Source organism: Chiloscyllium punctatum, chromosome 22 (assembly GCF_047496795.1).
Source record: "Chiloscyllium punctatum isolate Juve2018m chromosome 22, sChiPun1.3, whole genome shotgun sequence".
In the NCBI taxonomy this organism is placed as follows: Eukaryota; Metazoa; Chordata; class Chondrichthyes; order Orectolobiformes; family Hemiscylliidae; genus Chiloscyllium; species Chiloscyllium punctatum.
In genome coordinates, this window is record NC_092760.1 from 39,333,328 (window position 1) to 39,347,817 (window position 14,490).

The following is a 14,490-nucleotide window of genomic DNA, read 5'->3' on the forward strand; positions in this document are numbered from 1 at the left end:
ATTATTAATTCTATTTTTAATCTTCTATTAGTGCTCTAGCCAATTATGTAATTCCTTAATATAGTCTGTCCTGTGTTCTGCCTTCCTGTTTCATTTATCATTAGGCTTCTTTTATTTCCTGCTGATCCCTCTCTGCACCCTGTCTTACTAGTTTGAGTCTTTATCCCATCCCTGTTCACACTTTCCGCTGGATCATGAAAGCCAGAAGCTCATGTTTTTCTCTGGAGCTGCTGAGAGAGCAGCAGGGTGTCATTACTATTTTGGATTCCATTTCCCGCTCGCAGCTATCAGCTTGAGAGGCTCCACAGCTGTCAGGCAGGTTGGCTTGTGGCACCAGGCCTGTGCTGCTGAGCAGAGAAGAGGGGGAGCGAGATTAAGTGAGAGGACATCAATGAATTACAATTAAAATTAGATTTCATTGTCATGTGTACTTAAGTATAGGAACACATGACTGCAGTCAAAAGTGTACAAAGTCGCCATTTTCCGGCGCCATCTTGGTTACAAAGCCAGAATATATTTAAAAAAAACCAAAAGGACTAGACATTGAAGTCTAAGTCTTATTTCCATAAAGATGTTTGGAAATACTGATGCAAGTCCAAGGGCTAGCCACAATCTGGAGTCTCAGTCAGCCTGCTGGTCTTGTGTCAATTGCCAGGAGGAGACACGTTCTTGCTCATGCTGACACTGCCACCTCCAATCACTGGAGGAGCTTTGCTATCACTGCCACTGCCGCCACCAGCCCCGAATGCCAGGAGAAGGATCTTCCTCCTGCCACTTCCACCTCCAATCACTGGGAGGAGCCACATTCGCCGCCTCTGCCTCCATGCTCTGGGAGGTTGCAGTGCACGGCCCTCTTGCTGCTGTGCTGATGCTGCAAAAGGCTTTAAAGAAAATAAAAACGAGAAAGCTATAAAAGACATAAAGAAAATGCAGAAGTAAAAGAAAGAGAAAGAAAGAAAGTAAGTAGATGGGAATGGACAAGCCCAGGCTCAGGAGCCAGCACACAGCCCTGTTACTCTGCCGCCATCTTGTTCAAAAACTGCAGAATGGGGGAGCACTCAAGAGGCAGCAGGGATCAGAGGGAATCATGGAAGAGGGGAAAAGATTGCAGAGGACCATAGAGAATGAGGAAAATGAAAAGCAGAGTTTGGGGTTCCCACGGTGCAGAAAGAGATCACAGGCTGTGGAAGACATTGTGATGAAATTGAATCATGGGGAGAGTAAGTCCATATGCTGGACAAGTTAACACTCCTTCCACGCCACAAACAGTGCTGAAAATGCACTTGTCGGTTCCGTGCAGCAGTTACCTCCCATAGCTCCTAGGGTCCCCACTGCTGGGAAACCTGGTTGGTCAGTATTAAAACTGAAACAAAGATTTGAGGAACACTGCTTTATTAAAATATTTTAAGAAGGCACCAATCACCCAATCACCTAATATTTTCCCTCTGTTGCTACTTAAAATGGGAGTGTTTGAGGTCGGTTTAGTTTTGAGAGTTTTTAAAAAAATAAAGTTCCAACTAGAAAATCCGTGCACTCTTCCCCTTAAAATTCCCCTTACTACGAAACATACTGTCGATTTTCTTCAGCACCTTTCACTGAACTATGTGTGGCAGTTTTGCTTCTCGGACATTACATCTGAATGCAACTTTGAATTTATTGCTGACCATGGCCAGATTATGGCCAATTCTGCACTAATGGAAGTGAACAAAATTGTGTTGACCATTTAAAAGGAGCACTACCATTCCCAGTGGTACCTGTTCACCACAACAAACAAAATCTGTCATTTTTGCACTCAGTTACAAACAATAGTAACATAAATAAGTGTAATTAAGTCCAGGTTTGGAATATGACTCACCAGATGCTTATAAGTAGACTTCCAGTACATCATCTGTACCACTCCACAGAACAGGACAGCAAAAGAGATCAGCACCTGCAGACACAGGAAATATTAAACTGTGAAAAACAAGATGATTTCAACATATATCCATCTGGCATAGAGATAATGCTGTGAAAAGTCTTCTGTGACAGACATGCTGAGACAGAAAGAGAATAATTGTGAATCCTGGAATGGAGAAAGATTTTCTTTAATATGTAGCCTTTCACAAAATACCAAAATACTCCTAGACTCAATCCATGCATTGCACAGCCTAACACCAAATTCTAGTCTTTGCTTTTTATGCAGCATTTTAATAAAACTTCAAGTTTCATTTTCTACTCTCCTTCATTCCTCCAATGTTTTTCAACAAAGCCATTATTCTCTGAGCAAAGGGATAATAAATTAACTAATGTTCACTGAGTAGTTGAATTATACACAATGTGTAACACTGGTACTGGAGAGAGAGAGAGAGAGTACTACCACACACACACAGAGTAAGTGACTGATATAGTGGTGCAGGAGAGAAAAGTGAGGAAGCCATACTGAGATCAGAGTGAGTGATGCTGTCGTACAGGAGAGAGCAAGAGTGGTACAGTTGTTGCAGAGAGATAAAGAAGAGGTACCATAGTAAGAGAGAGGGGGTTAGAGAGAAAGAGAGAGAGAGAAAGAGAAAGAAATAATTAACAGTGTTGTACCAGAGATTAAGTGATATAATGGTGGCTGAAATAAAGAATGATATAGCGGGCAACAGTTAACAGGGGAAATCTGCAAATGAGTTATCTCAAAGAGACGAGCTTGTTTAACTGAAGTTCGTGCTGTGCCTGTGCTGATTGTGAGTGCTGCCAGTGATTCATCCCATGATTAGTCACAGTCTGGAAACAAAAACAATTCCCCCCAAAAAAATACAGCCAGTATAAAAACCTTACGCTATTATAATCAGGTTTCTGAATATTTCTCGGGTGTGCTGAGGAGCCAAGTGGCTTACCCTGCTCATATTTCTTAAGTTCTTATGTGCCAGAATTCTTGATTGGATATGGTGGATGGTCCTTGGCGATGTACCTGTCACAAGAGATATGTTCCACTGAGAAAACTGGAAAACTCATAACCACATACGTATAGTGGAGGCATACTGTCTACACTGAATTCATGCTCATAAAAGTAAGACCAATTCTGAGGAAGGGTCACTGGACCCGAAATGCTAATTCTGATTTCTCTCCAGACATGATACCAGACCAGTTGAGCTTTTCCAGCAATTTCTACTTTCGTTGCTCATAAAAGTAAACCTGTAAGTTCAGAAACATGAAATATTACTTCTTCCCTGTGAGTTAAAGACATGAGGGTCAGACTGCAAAAGGTGGGTATTGGTTTGTACTCATTAGTATTTCTAAAACATAGTTAGACTGATATAAATTTCTTATCTATAAATACCTTTTTTTTATGGGAACTAAAATTGGATACCTTGCACCAGAATTGTCTTTACCGATGAGAAGGTTAGACATATTCATGAAGTTTTTTACTGGCACTTCCTAATTCTTTTCAGGAGCAATAGTGGAAATAAAGCCATAGGTGAGGACATATGGTCATGTGCAAGACCATGATGGAATACATATATAGGCTCTCAGAAAAATGAGATAAGTTGTTTTATCTCCCTTTGTACTTAATTCTTTGTACTATCACTCCCATTCTCTGCTTTCTTGAACACGGCAACTCTCACGAATAGATACTTTCAGAGATGCCAAATGTTCTCATCAAATGTCAGGCCAGACAATAAATGTTCATCCCCTATTTGACTCACAGAATGAATCTTGATCTTGCCCTTGCAGTTAGAGATCAGGAGCAGGAATCCTAGGAAAGGCCAAATGGAGCAACCGTACCAAACACACACACAAAATGCTGTAGAAACCCAATGGCTCTAGCAGCATCTACAGTGGGAGAAATTGAGTTAACATTTTGAGTGCAGTATAACTAGTCAACCATACTTGAAACATTAACTCAGTTTCTTTCTCCACAGATGCTGCCAGACCTGTTGAGTTTCACCAGCATTTTCTGTTTGTTTCAGATTTCCTACATCTGCATAGTTTGCTTTTACTGGAGCATTCAGCATTATGCAGATAGGTCTTAATCAATAATATTCATCTGAAAACATATAAATTGCATTTCAGCTCTGGCTTTGCTGTCAACTCTGCTGAGATTTATTCCTCTCTCTCAATGATAGCACAGGGAACAATACTAAACCTTTTGTGAGCACATTTCTCAGCCTGAAATCTCAACGTTCATGATAATCTGATTAAAAACAACAAACCTCACAAAATTGATTTACCTCGCTTGCATGAAGTAAACTCATTTAAAAGAATCTCCTCAAAAGGCTTCACCAACTAATGGATAAAAACACGGCCAACTATATAACATATTTGTGTGTATCTAGTCGCAGGCTTGTTTCATGATTTATACAAACAGCTGACCTTCACCTGGATGGGTGTAAAGATGTTATTAACTTTGGTCCTATTCAGATATTAGGTAAAAACAATGACTGCAGATGCTGGAAACCAGATTCTGGATTAGTGGTTTTGGAAGAGCAAGCAGTTCAAGCAGCATCCGAGGAGCAGTAAAATCGACGTTTCGGGCAAAAGCCCTATTCAGATATTAGCCTGGGCAGGGATAGGGAGGTGAAATTAAGAGTTTTATCACTTTATTTCTGTCCAATGAGATCACCTGATGAGTCCACTTATGACACGAGCTTCAGGTTTGGCTGTCTGGCTTTCAATAACTAAACAGTCTGTGTATACAGAAATTTTGAGAAGATTTGTAGCTCAGGTTGAGGTTCTGGATGTAGGTTTGCTCGCTGAGCTGGAAGGTTTGCTTTCAGATGTTTCATCACCATACTAGGTAACATCATCAGTGAGCCTCTGGATGAAGCACTGGTGGCATGGCCCATTTCTGTTTATGTATTTAGCTGTCCTTGGGTTGGTGATGTCATTTCCTGTGGTGATGTCATTTCCTGTTCTTTTTCTCAGGGGTGGTAAATGGGATCCAAGTCAATGTGTTTGTTATTAGAGATGTGGTTGAATTGCCATGCTTCTAGGATTCTTGTGCGTGTCTCTGTTTGGCTTGTACTAGGATGGATATATTTTCCCAGTCAAAGTGGTGTCCTTCCTCATCTGTATGTAAGGATACTACTGAGAGTGGGTCATGTCTCTTTGTGGCTAGTTGATGTTCATGTATCCTGGTGGCTAGTTTTCTGCCTGTTTGTCCAATGTAGTATCAGTTAAAGCTCTTGGTGATGAAACATCTGAAAACACTACCTTCCAGCTCAGGAGCAAACCTACATCCAGTCTGTGTGTACACTCACTGTCCAGGCTGTGAATGAAGGACAGATATTTGGATGAGATACCAGAGAATAGCTTGTCCACATAGAATTGTACTTCAGCAAGACTCAGACAACTGAAAACAGGAGATATGTTCCAAGGAGAAAAGTGAATTGCCTTATGCTTGTCTCATCTCTACTTTGGAAACCAAATGTTAGACTTTTTAAGGTTTCAAGCATGAATTCTGTAAATACAGATCAATTATACATGCCATTTAACATTAACGGATGGACATTGCTTTATTAGTGATAGTTGTATATCTGAATACCTGAGTGGGAAATGTTTCCAATATACCTCTATTTAATTCTGTACATCCGTTGTTAATAATGTGAAAAGAGGTGTGTGATGCATATATTTTGTTATCTTTTTCTTTCGTGTTTAGATTTTGAACTAGTGACATCTAAAGTTTGGTCTATGTGTTTGAGGGGGTTAAATAATTAACTCACCTGTATTTCTGGAGCCATGATTTTAAAAAAAGTATGAGAGAAGGTGTCCCTGCCATAGTGAAAATTTGTTTGCACTGGAAGAGTTTTACAAGCAGATAGAGTAAACAATGAGGGGCAGCTTGCTTTCTGTCCCAAAGGATCAGGATATTTTGTTCTTGCCAAGGGGAAAATCCCAATTTGGAAAACTTGTATTTTTAAGTTTGCAGAAGCTGTGGTAGAAATTAGATATATTAAACAGTTTCTCCCAAAGTAAATAGGTAGTTTAGAACTATTATGAATAGTTATCTCTGTGTAAAGATTTTAGTTTGAAAGTTCCAGACCAGAGGTTGGAACTCTGAAGAGGTTATCCAAAGCTAAGAAAGTCGAGGCTCAGCTGTATGACTTAAGAAAGAGGCTATCAAACTCTGAAAACCAGGAACTGAAAGAAATAGTTAAGTCAAACCTATAATTATGATAGAGAAACTAACTGTCTCTGGTGACTGAACTTTGTAAAGTGATTGTGTTAAGATAGATGTGACTACATTTTTTCTTAAAATATTTCAAGTTGTGTTTTATATAAATAACTTTGTTTATTCTACTTTATCATCTTGTCTTTTGTATATTGAACCTCTGTTTTATTTTAATAATCAAACCTACAGCATTGCATGCTTGTGCTTTGCTAAAGATCATCTAAACAAAATATGATCTATCAAGCCAGATTTCAGTCTGGCATCTTCTCTGTCCAATGTCAGTTGGGATCATAACAATACACAGGTTTTGTTGTGTAGGGGGAGACAGTCTGCTCGAGTTCACAGGTTGTAGTTTAGTTGTATATTTAAGGTCCACAAGCTGTATCTGAGTAGTATATCCAAGATTTGCAGTCTGTTTGAGAGAAGGTCACAGACTATAGGGGGAATCTGGTTAACGTGCTGGAAATCTTTCTTTGGCTGCTGGAGAGGGTTAGGACCGAGTGCAGGATTGTAGTCACTGAGAAAGAGCTGTCAGGGCATAGCAGCAAGGGTAGCAGGGTGACCCTCAGAGGGAAACTCCAGTCCTGATGTCCAGTACCACCGACACGCACACACACCACCTCACCTCTGGGATGAGGCTGTTAAATGGTTAGTAATTGATTATGTAAGGCCTGCCATTGGCAGTGGGATAGAAAGACCGCCCATGGGCATCCCTTCCCAAAACCTGGTTGTGGTATAGGAAGGATTCCGAACTGTGCTGACATCTTCATTATATGCCCTTTCCTCTCTAAGCAGTGAGAACAACAGTTTCTGCTCTCTGTATGAGTAGACAGTACATTCTGGATCTCAAAGACAATTGGGGATGAACAAGAAATGGTCATGCTCAAATTCCAAAAACAAATAAAATCTTAGAATCATGGTCTGTATGTAAGTATGTCTGGATGTCTTTCTGTGAGTGGCAGAACATTCAAAACATAAGGAAATAAGAAAAAGGAGCAAGAGTAAACCATACAGCTCCTTTGCCAATCAATAAAAGTGTTTTATCTTCTGCCTCAAGTCCATTGTCATAGCCATTGTCAACATCTCTTGATTCTCTGTAACGGATCAGAAAGCTGTCTACCTCAGCTTGAAATATTTTGAAAGATGAATCCACTACACCCTAGGTTAGACAATTATAGAGTCATACAGCACAGAAACAGATCCTTTGGTCCACCTATTCCACGCTAACTATGTTTCCAATCAAATCTACTCCCACCTGTCTGCATTTGGCTCATATCCCTCTAAATCTTTTCAATTCATGTACTTATCCAAGTCTTTTAAATGTTGTAACTGTACCTGCATCCTCCACTTCCCCAAGCAGTTTGAAAGATTCGCAATCTTTTAAATGAACAATGCCCTTCTTATTTCAAACCCAAATGATCAACACATTATCCTCAGACTGTACTCCCATCTTCTACAATGTCTATGTGACAAATGCCTTCAAATTCTTGTATGTTTCCATCAAATCACCTGGCATTCTGCAGGCGTACTATCTGTAGTTGGGTAGACAGTACAGTTCACAGGCTACGCAGTCAGTTCACAGTTTACATGTGTGAAGACAACACAGTTTACAGTCTACATATTGTGAAGCAGTATTCACAGGATTGAACAGTTCATAGTCTGTGTGGACAGGCAGTACAATTCAGTCGACCTGTGAGTAGGCAGTGGACTCACAGTCAATGTGTGTATGGAAAATAGAGTTCACGGGCTATCATGGAAGACAATATAGTTCACAGTCTATGGACATGTAGGCAATACACTTCACAGTCTGTGCATCTTTAGGTAAAAGGAGTACACATTCTATGTGTGTGTAGACAATAGAGTTCATTGTGTATGTTTGAGTAAGCAGTACAGTTCTTAGTCAGTGTATTGGTAGACAATACTCTAAAGATTGTGCAGTTCACAGTCTGTGTGTGAGTAGGCTGTTAAACCTGGTGTATGCATTTCAATGGCACTTGTCATGGATGCCCAAGCCCTGTGATAACTAGACCACACAGGCATGTTGATGGGCAGAATTCAGTTAATATGTTTCTCTTCATTACTCCATTTGACCTCAAATTAAAATATCGTTTTAAGGCAGAACCATCTTGTAAAACTGTGCATACATAGCCATAAGTGTTATGGATGTTTCCAGTTCTGTGCTAGAATAAATTGTATAAGACCATAAGACATAGGAGTGGAAGTAAGGCCATTCGGCCCATCGAGTCCACTCCGCCATTCAATCATGGCTGATGCGCATTTCAGCTCCACTTACCAGCGTTCTCCCCGTAGCCCTTAATTCCTCTAGACAACAAGAATCTATCAATCTCGGCCTTGAAGACATTTAGCGTCCCGGCTTCCACTGCACTCCGTGGCAATGAATTCCACAGGCCCACCACTCTCTGGCTGAAGAAATGTCTCCACATTTCTGTTCTGAAATGACCCCCTCTAATTCTAAGGCTGTGTCCACGGGTCCTAGTCTCCTCGTCTAACGGAAACAATTTCCTAGCATCCACCTTTTCCAAGCCATGTATTATTTTGTACGTCTCTATTAAGTCTCCCCTTAATCTTCTAAACTCCAATGAATACAATCCCAGTATCCTCAGCCGTTCCTCATATGCTAGACCTGTCATTCCAGGGATCATCCGTGTGAATCTCCGCTGGACACGTTCCAGTGCCAGTATGTCCTTCCTGAGGTGTGGGGACCAAAACTGGACACAGTACTCCAAATGGGGCCTAACCAGAGCTTTATAAAGTCTTAGTAGTACATCTCTGCTTTTATATTCCAACCCTCTTGAGATAAGAGACAACATTGCATTCGCTTTCTTAATCACAGACTCAACCTGCATGTTTACCTTTAGAGAATCCTCGACTAGCACTCCCAGATCCCTTTGTGCTTTGGCTTTATTAATTTTCTCACTATTTAGAGAATAGTCCATGCTTTTATTCTTTTTGCCAAAGTGCAAGACCTCGCACTTGCTCACGTTAAATTCCATCAGCCATTTCCTGGACCACTCTCCCAACCTGTCTAGATCCTTCTGTAGCCTCCCCACTTCCTCAGTACTACCTGCCTGTCCACCTAACTTCGTATCATCGGCAAACTTCGCTAGAATGCCCCTGGTTCCCTCATCCAAATCATTAATATATAATGCGAACAGCTGTGGCCCCAGCACCGAACCCTGCGGGACACCGCTCGTCACCGGCTGCCATTCTGAAAAAGAACCTTTTATCCCAACTCTCTGCCTTCTGTTAGACAGCCAATCCTCAATCCATCCCAGCAGCTCACCTTGAACACCATGGGCCCTCACCTTGCTCAGCAGCCTCCCTTGTGGCACCTTATCAAAGGCCTTTTGAAAGTCTAGATAGACCACATCCACTGGGTTTCCCTGGTCTAACCTACTTGTTACCTCTTCAAAAAATTCCAACAGGTTTGTCAGGCATGACCTCCCTTTACTAAATCCATGTTGACTTGTTCCAATCAGACTCTGCTCTTCCAAGAATTTAGAAACCTCATCCTTAATGATGGATTCTAGAATTTTACCAACAACCGAGGTTAAGCTGATTGGCCTATAATTTTCCATCTTTTGCCTTGATCCTTTCTTGAACAAGGGGGTTACAACAGCCATCTTCCAATCATCCGGGACCTTTCCTGACTCCAGTGACTCTTGAAAGATCTCAACCAATGCCTCTGCTATTTCCTCAGCCACCTCTCTCAGAACTCTAGGGTGTATCCCATCGGGGCAAGGAGATTTATCAATTTTAAGACTTTTTAACTTTTCTAGCACTATCTCTTTCGTAATGGCAACCATACTCAACTCAGCCCCGTGACACCCTTTAATTTTTGGGATATTACTCATGTCTTCCACTGTGAAAACTGACGCAAAGTACTTGTTAAGTTCTCCTGCTATTTCCTTATCTCCCATCACTAGGCTTCCTGCATCAGTTTGAAGTGGCCCAATGTCTACTTTTGCCTGTCGTTTGTTTCTTATGTACTGAAAAAAACTTTTACTATTATTTCTAATATTACTGGCTAGCCTACCTTCATATTTGATCCTCTCATTTCTTATTACACTCTTTGTTATCCTCTGTTTGCTTTTGTATCCTTCCCAATCTTCTGATTTCCCACTGTTCTTAGCCACTTTATAGGATCTCTCTTTTTCTTTAATACATTTCCTGACTTCCTTTGTCAGCCAAGGTTGTCTAATCCCTCCCCGGTTAATCTTTCTTTTCTTGGGAATGAACCTCTGTACAGTGTCCTCAATTATACCTACAAACTCCTGCCATTTTTGCTCTACTGTCTTCCCGGTTAGCCTCTGCTTCCAGTCTATTTTAGTCAGTTCCTCTCTCATGCCCTCATAATTACCTTTATTCAACTGTAAAACCATTACATCCGATTTTGCCTTCTCCCTTTCAAACTCCAGACTGAACTCTACCATATTATGGTCGCTACTTCCTAAGGGTTCCCTTACTTTAAGATCTTTTATAGAGTCTGGTTCATTGCAAAGCACCAGGTCCAGAATAGCCTGCTCTCTTGTATAAATTTAACTAATGCACCATTATTACTATCTGCCATAGATCAGCTTGATCTTCCAACATCTTACATGACCATTTAATGATGTTCTTCCTCTATCATTTTAATTGCCATTAAGTTAAATTATCTTTAAAGCTACTTGTAATTTTGTTAACATTTTTATTGGACATATTAATGGAGGATTTGTCCACAACTTGCAATTATGTAGTCAAATTCTGTAGTAACACAGTACTTAGGTATAAATGTGGCCATGGATGAAACAAGAGGAAATCTCGTGAAAAAGTTCCAATTAGAAAAAATCTCACGGATTTGAAGTTAATGAATCTTCTAACTTCTGATACTAAAGCTATCTCAGCATGTCTCTGCAACATGAACTCCAACAAAGAGGAAGCCTGTGTCAACATGTTTTGAAATAATGCAGGAAATAGGTCTGGAAAGATTCTGAAGTAAAAATGTTAAGACCTTTTGTGACTTTGATTGCCACAAAAGAGGAATGTGTTATTGAAGGTGATTGAGATGGTCTCCAACAGCCTGGAAAACTGCAGTTTCTTCATGTCTTAAACCTATCCTTAAAATCCTCAAGGCAGAACCAGGAACTGTAGCCTGACCCTATAGTCCCTATGGGACCAGTAAGATCATTGAACATCCCCATGTCTGTTACTTTATAAAAGACCTGACTGTTGCTCTTTGCGAAAGCGTTACTTGTTGCAGAACCTCTTCCTTTTGTTCATCATTAACAATTTTAAGTAGTAAAGTGGGCATCCATCTGAAAACTGTATGTTTATTGGAGAGTATCTAACATGAAAAAAAATCAATCTTCAAGGCAAACTTTTGTGGAAATCACCAAAACATAAAATGCCATTCTTCTAAATGTAGTGCCCCTTAGCGAATTTCTTTCAAATAGTCACTAAAACCAATCCTATTAGGTTTTATTGAAAATGTTCTGCAGTGGGTGACACAAATAAAAATTGCATCAGGTCCTAAACATACCTTAGGATTTCAGTTTGCAGAGGTTGAAGAAATTTTCATCAGCATATTGAAGATATAAGTCTGAAAATTACTATGAGGGTGGGGTGCATTGTTTTTGGAAAGCAGTAAATATTGGGAATATAATAGATCCCTGAACTACAGCATGTTTATTGAATGTAAACAAATTGCTGTTTAAAAGGAAGCAACTTTGGTGTACTGTTGTGCTGAAAATATTTAAACTTACTATGGCTAGCTCTGAATAGGTTTCTACTGAAAACACATTAATGCTAATAAAATACACATGTAATGTGTTATCAACTATTCTATGAAGTGATCACCAAGGATTGGCTACTTTAACATCTACAGATATTGAGGTCACAAGTTCACCATTCAATGAACTTGATTGTTTTAATAACTGACCAAACTACAGTACAATATGCTGTAGACCTCCTGGCCTTTCTAGAGTCCATAGGCCCATTAATGGTATTACTATTCAAACCTCATAATACCAGTGAATTAAGCTAAAATGTTATTATTTATTCAGTTAATTTGATCAGCAATTGAGATCAATATGGACTAAAGTCTATTTCCTAAAAGCTGACTGACTTCCCAACTTTAAGCCAATCAATTATGCCACTTTTATTTCAAGAGGAACGAAGAGTACAAGGGTGGGGCGAATGGTCTGTGCTACCCTCTACAGCCTTAACTTATGACATTCGAGTGACAAAATAAATTGAAGAAAAATGCTCTTGTGTTATGAAGGTGCAGAAGTGTACTGTGCCTTTAAGAGAGTGAAGGACTTGGCAAGCACACAGAGTGTTGGAGAATTTATTAAAGTAACATTTGGTTCACAACAGATAGAACTGGCTGAGTTGCTATGAGACAAAAACAAACTTGAATTCAGCCAATCAGTTTAAAATTATACCCCGAAAATACCAAATCCCAATCAAGTTTGAATTTAGTATACTGACAATCTTAAAAGCCAATGACACAATCCAATGTTTTGGGCTAAAAGACCAAGGAAATCTGAACAGTTGAGAGGAGAACTGCCAAGCCACCAGCATGTAAAAAGACTGCCCAAAAAATCGTTCTCTTAAAGATACCTTTATCGATCAGTAACCTGTGAAGCAGAATCCCCAAGTAGAAGAAAAGAAGACATGAATACAGAGAAGAACCAAAAGCTGCTTGGTTTTGAGATAAGAAGTTTTGTTTTGTAAATCTTAATTGGGGGTTTTATTGGACTAGTATTGTAGAAGCAGAAGGTAAAAGATAGGTTAGAGGAAGGCGTTGTAAGTAGTTGTTAGTTTATCATTCTCTGTTATACTTTAAGAAATAAAATTGCTAACTTTTACTTTAAGTAGTTCTTGGTCTCTTGAATTTTCACAGATTACTGCTCAGGATAAATCTTTTCTGTATTGCTGGTTTTAAATTAGCAGTGGAGTTTACCCCATGTCGTAACATTTGCAACACCTGGAATGGCTTTTGAACTTTTGTTTGGGATATTAAAGCATTACATTGTAACTATCAAACAGTTGTTGTACATGGTTTCATAAATAACTCCATCATTTTTCTCATCATGAAGCCCAAAATTAGGATAGCAAAGTCACAGCAGAGGAAGACAGTGAGAATGATAATGAGCAAGTAACCATTTCATAATGAATGTGGTTCTGTGTACTCATATACTCAGCAGAAAACCAAGATACCTGCTAAGAAGTACCACAGCAATGTCATTTTTTAAAGCTGCCAACAATTATGACAAATAACCTACTCAAAAAAACACTTACAACCACAAACTCCAGCACAGTTCCTCAATGCCATTTGTGGTTTGGGCCAGTTCACTCTGTGTGATACTAGCCATTAGTCATTTTATGTCTTTGAAGTACTTGCCCCGTGGAAAGAGTAAATGCGATGATTATTTGCAACATTTCACTAATACTGATGGCTATCTTATTCTCCCAGACCTCCCTGCAATCTGGATCTGAACGAGTGGGAGAGTTGACATTTCAGGCATAAACCTGGAATGAATGGGCTGATGAAGGGTTTATGCCCAAAACATTGACTTTCCTTCTCCTTGGATGCTGCCTGATCTGCTGTGCTTTTTCCAGCGCCACACATTTTGACTCTCCAGCATCTGCAGTCCTCACTTTCTCCTGAATCTGAATGAGTCAAATTCAGCACTCTGACGACACTTTGTTTGACACTTGTGTAGAGATAATGGATTAGCCAGAAATGGTGTTCATTTGAGAGAGGGTTGCTTCAAATCTTGTTCTTGGAGGCACCTCACTGCCACTGGCAATGCCCTCAATATGCCCTGTGACCTGTGGCACTCTGGGCAGCTTTGAGGTCTAGGCATCCCATTTCCAAGTTTTCTGTTCACAGTTGTTGCATTTGGTAGATCTTAAACAAAAAGCACCTCTATCTTTGGAGTTCAAAGTCTTTACACTACTCAGAAGAGTTGCTCCCACTGTGCCCATGACCACTGCCATGGGTCTAAGGCACTTGGTTCAGGAGTGACTGCATGCTCCATCGTAAATGACAGTGTGGACCAAATTTCATCTAGTTCTATCGAGGTAGTCAGCTCTTTCCCTGATCTTGAAATGTGCTTTGCATTTGATATAATTAGTTCTCAAAGAATGGCTTCTGCCTGTAAGTAAAAAGTGTGCAATATAGCAGAGGTAGAAATTATTGACCAGTCTATGATTTCCAATAAGGCGTCCTTGAGAGAGATGTTAGGGTCTAAAATCAAACAAGTCACCTTGTCCATCAAGCTAAATAATTGTTTAGGAGCATTAAAGTTCTTGGAGCACAGCTTATGTGATATAGAGCATATATTGCT

The 14,490-nt window shown here is 39.9% G+C and overlaps 1 protein-coding gene across 1 annotated transcript in view; it reads right to left on the reverse strand.

The window, feature by feature from the left end:
- LOC140493533 (tetraspanin-32-like) overlaps positions 1–14,490 on the reverse strand; it is a 78,053-nt gene that overhangs the window by 31,730 nt on the left and 31,833 nt on the right. The window contains exon 4 of the mRNA XM_072592073.1: positions 1,856–1,930. Within this exon, the coding sequence (XP_072448174.1) occupies positions 1,856–1,930 (75 nt within the window). The remainder of the gene's footprint in view (positions 1–1,855; positions 1,931–14,490) is intronic.